A 12,583-nucleotide genomic window follows, 5' to 3' on the forward strand; every position below is an offset into this window, starting at 1 on the left:
GGAACAGGAGATGATGGCATTCTTTCAATCTGCACAAGGACTTGTACCACGGCAGATCAACATTGTTTGTTGCGGACAACTACTGATGTATAATGCTATGTAGTATAATAAATGAGAAGACACTTGTTCTTTGCTTTGTTTTATTTTATATAAGTAGGTGTAACATTGAAATATATTAAAGTGCACATAAACACACACAAAATTCAAGTACATATGGAGGGAGGGGTTCTTGCAGACCAATCACAGTGCTTGCGGTCTCCGTTGATCACCTCCATGCCACGCCGAATTGAGGCAGTAATTAAAGCAAAAGGAGCCCCTACCAAGTATTGAGTACGTGTACAGTAAATGAACATACTTTCCAGAAGGCCAACAATTCACTAAAAATGTTTTTTTATTGGTCTTATGAAGTATTCTAATTTGTTGAGATAGTGAATTGGTGGGTTTTTGTTAAATGTGAGCCAAAATCATCACAATTAAAAGAACCAAAGACTTAAACTACTTCATCTGTGTGCATTGAATTTATTTAATACACGAGTTTCACAATTTGAGTTCAATTACTGAAATGAACTTTTCCACGACATTCTAATTTATTGAGATGCACCTGTACACTGTTTGGGAACAGAAGGACAGCGAATCTACAATACTTTGCCTCTTACCACTGATACATATGATGGATCTTTACAAGCACTGAAACAGTTCTTCTCCCCTAAACTGAATGTTGTTTCCAAGAGATATCGCTTCAGGCAATGCGCTCAAGCCGTGGGTGAGTCTACAGACCATTACGTTGCAGCGCTTCGTGAACTGGTAAAAACATGTGCTTTTGGCGATATCGAGCATGAAATGGTCCACGATCAGGTTGTGGAAAAAACGTGCATGCCCCGAATTCGTGAAAGACTGTTATTAGAGACAGATTTAACCCTTGAAAAGACGCTTACTATTGCAAGACAAATTGAAGCAGCGGTTGCAGATGCCAAAGTCATTGCTGAAGGGGAATCTAAACATGTATCAGCGATTCAAAAACAAACTAACATGTGGATCCAGAAAAGTAAACAAAAGAGTAAGTCGAGAGAGGATAGACGTATAAAGGGTCAACAGCAGTGTTACTGCTGTGGTTCTGTGAATCACCTTGCAAATGACAAGTCCTGCCCTGCCAAAGACTGCAAATGTAGAACATGCGGAAAAATCGGGCATTTCTCAAAAGTGTGCAAGTCATCACCAAAGTCAGTTAATGAAGTAAACCTACCTGAAGTGACGGTCCTCAGTGTGAATGACTGTAATACAGATGATGGAGCTCCAATGGGCACTTTTACTGTAGCTACATCCATACTCCCTGCACAGTCTTGCACCATTAAGTCTCAGACAATGGACCCCAGTTCATTTCCTCTGAGTTTTCTGAGTTTCTCAGGGAGAGAGATATACGCCATTTCAGATCTGCTGTGTATCATCCACGTGCGAATGGAGAGGTTGAGAGGTTTAACAGGGTCCTAAAAGACTGTTTACAAACTGCTTAAATTCAGGGAGAGCCTTGGAAATCATTCACGCAAACATTCCTGATGAACTACAGGAGTACCCCTCATGCTACCACGGGCGTTACACCCTCAGAGTTGCTCCATGGTCGATACATGCGAACAAAACTACAAATCATGGACTATCGTGTAAAAGATACAGACAAAAACATGCTACGACAACGTGTGAAAAGGAAACAGTCAAACAAAGTCAAACAGTACACTGATGCCAGGAGACATGCAAAGTCCTCTAGACTCCAATCTGGAGACCTGGTGCGGATTAAGAAACCCTGGAAAGTAAAGAAAGGTGACCAAAAGTTCACACAACCAAGATCTGTTGTGCAGAAGAGAGGTGAGGATTCCTACCTCCTGGATGATGGTAAAATATGGAATGCTTCACGTCTTGCTGGAGTGCCAGAACCGAGTGGTGCTGACACTTATGAAAAGCAACAACCTGCATCACAAACTGTTAACCTCCCGAGGGTGCCATTCAGGTGTACTAGAATGAGGCAGAAACCTATCTGGACTAAGGACTATGTTTTGCATGAGTAAGAAAATGAAGAGAGGTTGAACTGTTAAAATAATTGAGTCAAGAAGATAAAAAGTTAAAATATGTTCTTCATTTCATTGTGTTTCACAGTACTTGTTTATTCTGGGCTTATACTTATTTCTGTTGTTTAAAGCCTGCTATATTCTTTCTGAAAAGGGGAAGATGTTGTGTCTGAATAATTGTGCTACTTTTAAGGCCTCCCCTAGATGGCACTGTTGTTCATACATGTTCTATTGTAGGATAGTAATGAAGGAAGGAGATTAAGTAAACTGTGTGTGGTTCAGTACTGCTTGTTTTCTGCTTCTTTATTTTACTGATTCCCAACATAACAGTAGGTCCGACGCAGAAGTATAAATCAGCCTTCAGTCTTTGCAACTTTACAGATCTTCTTTATGCACCAAGAGCTTGTAACACTCCAAAGAGAAAGGAACAATTGAAATCACATCATATGATCCCTTTAATATTCATGTTGTTATGTTTTACAAATAAACCTTTACAAAGTGCAGATCAGAGGATATGGTTGATCAACCAGACAAACATGTGATTGAAGTTGAAAGAAGATCCACAATATATGACACAGATTCAATATGAGTTTTTTTCTGGTAGTTCTGAACAATCATATAAAAATGGTGGGAAAAGATTTCTCACACATAATCAAATAATATACAAAATACATTACACCATATGGATGAAAGTGAACAGCAGCAGGAAGTTCAGAGAGGATGAAGTTCCTGTGTGTGTTTATGACTGATCTGCAGTGACTTACAGCTCAGAGCACTGAGAGCCTCAACAGAGAACTGAGCTGATCTGATTGAACATGGACAGATGGTTCATACTGATTCTTATTGTGGGAACAGGTACTTTTTTTTTAGATAATTACAATAGTATTTTGTCAACCTTGCTTTCACGATTCAAAAATTAGTTTATTTGTGCTTATTGTTCACAGGTTTGGTGACTGGAGACAGCATTGAGCCAGATAAAGGGACAGAAAAAAACTCTAAAGAAACAGAAACTGTCAAGCTGAGCTGCTCATGTAGTACAAGTAGTGATTATACTTATCTTTACTGGTTCAGACAGTATCCTAATGGAGAACCACAATATCTATTAAACAAAAACGTACGGTCCGCGAGTGATGCACACACCTCTGATCCTCGGTTTCAGTCGATTGCATCACGTACATCCACTGAACTCACTATTACTGATGTACGTCTGTCAGATTAAGATCTATATTATTGTGCTCTAAGAGTAGCAGCCCAGTGATATAAAACATGAAGAATGTCATACAAAAACCTGAAGCTCTTTTCACTTTGAACTTATCTAGTGAAAACCACAATCACAACCACAATCTATCCAGACCTGAATGTAATTAAAAAAAACATAGTAACACCTGCGTTGAGGCTTGTTATAAAACTTCAAATAAACATTAAGTTCAGATATCATGAGAATTAAAGCACCTTAATTAATTATAATGTGGAATTAATATGGAAATCAGTACTAACACAGCCAGAAAATTAATTTTGAGTTTATGGGCACAAAAGGTTTGTCTACCCTTGTCCACCACAACAAAGGAAGAAATAAACTATGAGCCAAGTTAGAGGGAGGAGTCAAAGAAACCTCATCAAGCAAACTCATTAGCTCAAGTGATCTTGCACGTTACAGTATTTACAGTCACTCTATGAAAGACTAGATCAGGGGTGAGAACAAGATCTGGATTTAGATGATACTTGAGTCTTAAAGCAGGAAAAATGACACACTGGATAAAACAAACTATTATTGTTTTCATTTATGTCTGGCGTAAGTAATATTTTTGTGAGTATTCTTTTCAGTACGCTACCAAGTAATTTTGAATGTTTATCATTTGCTGATGTTCTTCATGATTTGCTTCTACAGGAATAGAATCACAGGACAGCGTTGAGCAGAAAACAAGAGTTCAGACTGCTTATGAAGGTGGAACTGTAATAATCAACTGTACATATCAAACTTCGTACTCTACGACTCTCTTTTGGTATCAGCAAAAAGTAAACAGAGTCCCCAAATATATGCTGAACAGAGTTGGTAAGACTGGAGATGAAGACAAAGAGTTCAAAGACCGATTTAATGCACATATCGACACATCTTCAAAATCAGTTCCACTGACAATCCAGAATCTGCGAGTGTCTGACTCTGCTGTGTACTACTGTGCTCTGAGGCCCACAGTGACTGAAACACACTCAACACTCACACAAGAACCTTCATCATTCAGTCAGTTCTGACGATTGTAGCTTTTTCTAAATGTAAATGAATGGATTATCTTGGTTGGTCAATCATCTACTTCTTATTTTTTTGTTGTTTTTGAATTGTTATTTCTCTGTTTCTTTGTTCTGGAGATGTCAAACTCTTACTTTTCAAATGTGGTTAGGACGTCAATATTCCTCAGTGATATTTAATCTACCACAGAATAGAATGTGTTAGCTTAAGCATCAAAAACCATTCTGACTTTTAAACATAAGATTAAAAACTGAGTGATGTGCTACAGAAGAAACTTTAAGACAGATATAAATATATTGTCATTATGCAGTAGCATAATCAGTATGCTACTCAGATCAGTATCATTTGCTGATATGAGGTGCTGAAATCGCTCTGCATTCCAGGGATTTATTAAATTAAATTACTCTCTCATAACAAAATATTCTAATTGTGTTCATATTTATCATAAAAAACACAGATTGAGTGCAACCAAACTTAAGAACTAAAAGACATAATTTCATGCATGTCACGACTAGCCGGTTTTAGTCATTCATTCATGAACCATGTGAACAGGATTCACAGTAAACGACATTCAATGGTAAACAGACATCTAAATGGCTGCTTATAAACACTTGTCTGATGATTGACAGGACAGAATGATCAGGCTCCCCAAAACTTACATTTAGAACTTCATTATGTACATGCGGCTCAGTCAGTATCAGCTTTATCCCTAATTTTCTTTCCATGCACTCTTCAAAACTTCTTAGAACACCTCTTAGAGAAGTATTTTCAGGTAAACATAGATGGGTGTTAAACTATTTCTCTTTATCTCTGACACATGAAAATAGATTTCAAAATAAAAAAAAAATGTTCAGTTACTTTGAATTTTATGGTTTTCATTCAAATTAATAATGTTGTGGTTAAAATTCAAACTCTTGAAATGAAGCCAGTCTTTAAAGGGTTAGTTCACCCAAAAATGAAAATTCTGTCATTAATTACTCACCCTCGTGTTGTTCCAAACCCATAAGACCTTCGTTCATCTTCGGAACACAATTTAAGATATTTCTGATTAAATCTGAGGGCTCTCTGACCCTCCCATAGACAGCAAGGTAACTACCACGTTCAAGGTCCAGAAAAGTACCAAGATGATCGACAAAGTAGTCCGTGTGACGACTTTATTCCACATTTTCGTCTCTACTACGTCACTTTGGACTCGCGTTCACGACAGTACCATGACGCGAGCGTGTGGCGGCGCCGGCGCTGACCCAGATCCGGCGTGATGATGTCATTACGCTGGATCTGGGTCAGCGCCACCACACGCTCAAAAATGATCTTCTGTTCCGTGCTTGCACACAAACTGCACTGCAATCATTTTTACCAATGGCCATTTGTGTGGAAATATTACGTTATTATTATACTTAGTCTGTAAACGGCCATAAACAGAGGACAGAGATGCTGAAGAGTGAAGACGGACACAAAGAGGAGAAAATACTGTAGCAGGCAGAACAAGATCACTACATGTTCACGATGCGCGAAATATAGGAAGAAAATCCAAAAAAAAATGTATATGAATGTGTTTCTGAGGGGAATGGAACTGACTGTTTTCAGAAATGGCGTTTTCTTTTTTTGTCTCAGTATGATGCATTTAAATTAGTGTTAATACGCTCAGCTTTTACAGCGGTATCCAAGGAAACGCTGTATTACTGTACCATAACAAAGACTATAGAATATCTTAAAAGGACTTTGACCATAAGCGCCGCCTGCTGTCAGAGAGTGAATCGCGTCTCATTCAGCCCGTCTACTGTTTCTGTTTCATACAGATGTTTTACGTAGCATAATTTTACAAAGCTAAAGTCAGGTTATTCTGTTTTTGCTTCAGATTTTGAAATTATACAGTCTAATATAAATCAAACATTGCACTTTTTTTTCAATTCATGATTAAAATGCAGTGGTTGCCTCTAATTTCAAATGGCTATGAAAAATCAAGGTGCAACACAGAGTGAAGAATATGCAAATGTTATTTTATATGTGATTTTTTAATTTCTGTACCTGAACATCTACAAACATAATAACCTAAAGCATAATTTTATTTCTATTTTTGTGCTATAGGCCTATATTTAATTGTGCTATTACTTGTAATTTGTTCATTTGTTCTTATTTACTGGCTGTCACTTGTCTTTAATAATGTTTAAACTTTTTATTTATGTTTATTTTGGCTAGTGATTTTTGCGGTGGTATCGAAATTGAAATAGAGAATTGTAAAATTTAATTGGTATCTAAAATATTGGTGTCATATAAGCTTATTTATTAGAATACAAGATAACAGATCAAAAACAATGATAACAGAAACTATTTAATTTTTTTGTGGCAGGGCCAGTAAAGTTGTAAAGTTGTCTTTACTGATATACAACATTTAACTTAAGACAAATGTTTGCAGATGTGACAGCTGTGGACAAAATTGAGCCAAATAAAGGGACGAGAATCATCAAAACAGAAGGACAGTCTGTAACGCTGAGCTGCTCATATGATTCAGACAGTGAAAATGTACGTCTGTACTGGTACAGACAATATCCTAATGGAGAACCTCAATATTTATTACGTGAAGGAGCACGATCAAACAGTGCTAAGCACAGCTCTGATCCTCGATTCCAGTCAAGAACTTCTCGCATGTTGACTGAACTCATTATTAGCAGTGTGACTGTGTCAGATTCAGCTCTCTATTACTGCGCTTTAAGAGTTGAAGTCCAGTGATACAAAACATGAAACAAGTCGTATAAAAACTACAAGCCATTTTCACTTTGAAGCTCTTATTATGAAAATCAAATCAAAACCTGTGATATAATAACTGCAAACATGTGCGTGAGGTTGAGGGAGGAATTTTTTTATAAAAGGAATAAAGCGGCAAAAAGATATTTTCAGAAAGTTAAAAATACTCAAAAGTGTTTGATACACTACAACATTGTAACAAATTTATATTGTGCAAATTATACTGAAAATGTAAACGTATATACAGTATTAAAAATTATGTAAAAGAAAACATAACCCTGTAAATAAAAATTACATATTCTTTAGGTTTTCATTACTTAATATTCCCATGCTCATAATAAATATGAGGTAACTGGCAAAGTGAAAAACATAGGCATCAAATATTTAAGCCATTATAGCCTTAAAAGCCTTGGGGGTAAAGGCCAGTGTAAGGTGTGCAGTATATTTCATTGGCCGATAGTTGGCTTTATACTGGCACTTATTGAGTTGAATTTTTTTTGCTCTTTGTAGAAATACTACATGGCCAATGCACCATCATCAGCACTGTTTTGTGCACAGTGTGGAATCTAAACTCCATCAAAATGGTTTAAATAACATGCTGCTCGTGGTGCTTTTGATGTAAACACTCATGCAAATCTTTATATGTACTACATTCTCTAATTCTCTAATAAAGTAGTGTAGTTATCTAGCACAGTTAAATGACAATCATGAACCTCTGCAGGAAGTTCAGAGAGGAGGAAGTTCCTATATGTGTGTTTGTGACTGATCTGCAGTGACTTACAGCTCAGAGCACTGAGAGCCTCAACAGAGAACTGAGCTGATCTGATTGAACATGGACAGATGCTTCATACTGATTCTCATTGTGGGAACAGGTACATTATTTATTAATTAATGAAATTCTGTACATAAATATTTATGTTTTCAAATCTCAAACCACAAAGGCTATTAAAAATTGCTTTAGTCATTTGTATTTTTGTAAAACATGACCAGAAATGTGTTTGCAATATTATTTTATCAACTTTGCTTTCACCAAATCAAAAATCAGCTCATATGTTCTTATTGTTGACAGGTTTGGTGGCTGGAGACAGCATTGAGCCAGATAAAGGGACAGAAAAAACCTCTAAAGAAACAGAAACTGTCAAGCTGAGCTGCTCATGTAGTACAAGTAGTGAATATGTTCGGCTTTACTGGTACAGACAGTATCACAACAGAGAACCGCAGTTCTTATTATACAAAAATGAAAGGTCAGATTATGAAGACACCTCTGATGATCGGTTTCATTCAGCTGCATAACGTACATCCACTGAACTCACTATTACTGATGTACGTCTGTCAGATTCAGCTCTCTATTATTGTGCTCTAAGAGTTGGAGCCCAGTGATACAAATTATGAAACATGCCGTACAAAAACCTGAAGCTCTTTTCACTTTGAACCTATCTAGTGAAAACCACAATCTATAATAAAATATGTGGTCACACCTGTGAGGTTGAATCAGGCCTGTTAAAAAAATTCCAAGAGCTTCTTTTGAGCTTCTTGTTACATCTCAAATCAAGTCCTCGAAATAGAATGATACATAGAGACAAAGACTAAGAGAGCAACTGTAAACTGTATAGCTGTGATTAATATTTATAGTAGATTTAATAGGTAAATAATCTGATAAAAAGCTTCCGAATCCAAGTCTACATGTGCAAAACTATTGTAATCAAATACATACAAAAGTAGTCCATAGTTTAAGTTCTAATGGATTATCATGTGTAACACATTATGCTGGTATAATGTGCAACAAGGTGGCAGTGTTCTCAGACATTCACTAGGAACTGCAGCAATGAACAACAGAATTGAACTTACCGAACAGAACTTATAGGTAATGTGGCTCAGAGAGGAGGGACTCAGTGTTCATGGATCTGACATGATCTAATTATGTCTGACAGAGACTTTGGTAGAAACTATTCAGTCTGACTCTTCTCAGGAGTGAACACTTGTAAAATGGATCTTTATTCAGTTTTTCTGTTCTGTGCATCAGCAGGTATTTATTTGTTTAATTATATATTTATTCTGTTTTATTTAAAACATTTCATTAAGAAGAACTGTTTTCTTTTTCAGCTGCTGTCTTTGGAAATGTCATCAAAACAAACAAAACTGATGTTGTTTATGAAGAGGGTTCAGATATTACATTGTCCTGTAGTCAATCACCTGTAGCTTCAGATTATCTCCACTGGTACCGTCAGTATGAAAGATCAAAACCCGAATTTCTTGTACTCACCTACGGTAGTGCAAAAGAAGCTAAGATGTCTGATGTAGATCCAAGATTCTCTGTTAAAGTTGAAAAAAGGGAGAAAATCCATGTGGATCTGAAGATCTCCTCTGCTGCTGTATCAGACTCTGCTCTGTACTACTGTGCTCTGCAGCCCACAGTGACAGGAAACACATCAGCTCTCTACAAAAACCTGTTACAATGAGAGAAAAGAGACAAACACAGAGACAGAGATGAAGACAAAGAGAAAGAAGCTGTAACTGACCATTACAATATTATGTGTGTCAGAAAAATAATAGGATGGAAAAATCACAGGTATCTACCAAAATCAAAAGGTAGACCATTTAATCAGTCTATTGGAAAAACTAAATATAATCAAAATGTAACATTCTAAAGTGAGCCAATATTTGGCAATATACAGATGAAGTAATTCCTAGTTGACAAATAAATTTAGAATATCTTCTTTAAAAAAAATCTAATGTAACAAATGTTAAAATATCTCAAATGATTCTCAGTGTAATATACAGCGCAGACAATCCCATAAAAATTCCAAGAGCTTCTTTTGAGCTTCTTGTTACATCTCAAATCAAGTCCTCGAAATAGAATGATACATAGAGACAAAGACTAAGAGAGCAACTGTAAACTGTATAGCTGTGATTAATATTTATAGTAGATTTAATAGGTAAATAATCTGATAAAAAGCTTCCGAATCCAAGTCTACATGTGCAAAACTATTGTAATCAAATACATACAAAAGTAGTCCATAGTTTAAGTTCTAATGGATTATCATGTGTAACACATTATGCTGGTATAATGTGCAACAAGGTGGCAGTGTTCTCAGACATTCACTAGGAACTGCAGCAATGAACAACAGAATTGAACTTACCGAACAGAACTTATAGGTAATGTGGCTCAGAGAGGAGGGACTCAGTGTTCATGGATCTGACATGATCTAATTATGTCTGACAGAGACTTTGGTAGAAACTATTCAGTCTGACTCTTCTCAGGAGTGAACACTTGTACAATGGATCTTCATTCAGTTATTCTGTTCTGTGCCTTAGCAGGTGTGTATTTATTTGGTTAATTATTATTATTATTATTTTTATAAGTTTTCTTTAAATCTCTAAAAAGTTACAAATGGACTTATACAAATGTTTTCTTTTTCAGCTGTTGTCTTTGGAAATGTCATCAAACCAAACAAAACTGATGTTGTCTATGAAGAGGGTTCAGATATTACATTGTCCTGTAGTCAATCACCTGTAGCTTCAGATTATCTCCACTGGTACCTTCAGTATGAAAGATCAAAACCTGAATTTCTTGTACTCACCTACGGTAGTGCAAAAGAAGCTGCGGTGTCTGAGGTAGATCCAAGATTCTCTGTTAAAGTTGAAAAAAGGGAACAAAACCATGTGGATCTGAAGATCTCCTCTGCTGCTGTATCAGACTCTGCTCTGTACTACTGTGCTCTGCAGCCCACAGTGACAGGAAACACATCAGCTCTCTACAAAAACCTGTTACGATGAGAGACAGGAGAAAAAAGACAGCAAGAAATAATGCAAATGAACGTTAAATTATCTCAAATGATTCTCATGTGTAATACAGTATACAGTATAGTGCATACTGTACATTCACATGGCGTTCCTGCTTGTTCCAAATTCTGATGCATTTTAAACAAATAAAATAGCTAGACTACAAATACTAAATATTCTTCATATTTTCATCAGTCAAAAATGAAAATGATAAATGCGAAGACATCAAGTATTTAGGCCATGCCTTTATAAAGCAGGAAGTTCTTGTGTGTGTTTGTGACTGATCTGCAGTGACTTACAGCTCAGAGCACTGAGAGCCTCAACAGAGAACTGAGCTGATCTGATTGAACATGGACAGATGCTTCATACTGATTCTCATTGTGGGAACAGGTACATTATTTGTGGAAGTGGAAACAAATTAAAGTGTATTTAAGTGATGTTTACATGATGTTTTAAAACTTCAAACTATAAATGTTTTATTTATTTATTTATTTCGTAAAAATGCTGTGAAAAGTTTTTGAGATATTATTTTGTCAACCTTTCACATGTCAAATTTGTTCATATGTGTTTATTGTTAACAGGTTTGGTGGCTGGAGACAACATTGACATTGACAGAAATAATCACTAAAGAAAGGGAAATTGTCAAGTTGAGCTGCTCATATAGTACAAGTAGCAATTACGTTTGGCTTTTCTGGTATGGACAGTATCTGAAGAGAGAACCCCAGTATTTATTACAAAAAGGTGACTTGACTTAAAGGGGTCATATGATGCTGCTAAAAAGAACATTATTTTGTGTATTTGGTGTAATGAAATGTGTTTATGTGGTTTAAAGTTAAAAAAACACATTATTTTCCACATACTGTACAACATAATGTTATTTTTAGCAACGTCATATGACCCCTTTAAAATCTGACTAAAAACACTTCCCTATTTAAAATAGCATTAATTACTGACAAAATATTTTTTATTTAATCTGTCACACCTAATCAAATAGTGATAAATCATTATAACTAAAATTTTTTTGTTTTGTTTTTGCTTAAGCATCATGTTATTCTGTTATTCTCATAAGGACAATAATATTTTTAATATATTTAAAATTTGTAAATATATACCGGTAGTTGTTACAGTCGTTCATGTGATTAGATCTTCTCTTCTCAATGTATACAATTCAGGTATAATGTGGCTCAGAGAGAAGGGATTCAGAGATCTAATCGTGTCTAACAGAAACTGAGGCTGAAATGATTCAGACTCTTCTCAGAGTGAACACTAGTACAATGAATCTTCTTTCAGTTATTCTGTTCTGTATCTCAGTAGGTAGCGTATTCATTTGCATTATTATTATTATTGTTTTTAATTTTTTTGTTAACAATTTTACTAAAACATTTCACAAAAAAAAAAAAAAAGAAACTTTTTCATTTTCAGCTGCAGTCCTTGGAAATGACATCAAACCAGACCAAACAGATGTTGTTAATGAGGAGGGTTCAGATATTACATTGTCCTGTAGTTTTTCTGACTCTGTAGGTACAGATTATCTCCACTGGTACCGTCAGTATGGAAGATCAAAACCTGAATTTCTTGTACTCACCTACAGCAATGCAAAAGAAGTTTTTTCCTTGTGGATCTGAAGATCTCCTACAAAAACCTGTTACAATAACAGACAAGAGAGAAACCCACAGACAGAGATGAAGATAATGAGAAATAAGCTGCAAATGGCAACAACAGTATTATGAACCAATGAAAAAAAATCACAGGT

General features: G+C 35.8%; 3 gene segments (V, D, J or C); all 3 read left to right on the top strand.

Moving 5' to 3' along the window:
• Positions 1–2,872: 2,872 nt before the first annotated feature.
• Positions 2,873–4,326, top strand: LOC107659356 (T-cell receptor alpha chain V region CTL-F3-like). The segment is given in 4 exon segments: positions 2,873–2,912; positions 3,002–3,086; positions 3,758–3,849; positions 3,946–4,326. Coding segments are annotated over 4 exon segments (598 nt in total).
• Positions 4,327–9,033: 4,707 nt separating this feature from the next.
• LOC107659357 (T-cell receptor alpha chain V region RL-5-like) lies at positions 9,034–9,506 on the top strand. The segment is given in 2 exon segments: positions 9,034–9,073; positions 9,151–9,506. Coding segments are annotated over 2 exon segments (396 nt in total).
• An 819-nt stretch (positions 9,507–10,325) lies between these two features.
• LOC107659359 (T-cell receptor alpha chain V region RL-5-like) lies at positions 10,326–10,824 on the top strand. The segment is given in 2 exon segments: positions 10,326–10,365; positions 10,469–10,824. Coding segments are annotated over 2 exon segments (396 nt in total).
• The last annotated feature ends 1,759 nt before the right edge of the window (positions 10,825–12,583 follow it).

This window comes from Sinocyclocheilus anshuiensis, unplaced genomic scaffold (assembly GCF_001515605.1).
Source record: "Sinocyclocheilus anshuiensis isolate Anshui unplaced genomic scaffold, SAMN03320099.WGS_v1.1 scaffold940, whole genome shotgun sequence".
NCBI classification, from domain to species: domain Eukaryota; kingdom Metazoa; phylum Chordata; class Actinopteri; order Cypriniformes; family Cyprinidae; genus Sinocyclocheilus; species Sinocyclocheilus anshuiensis.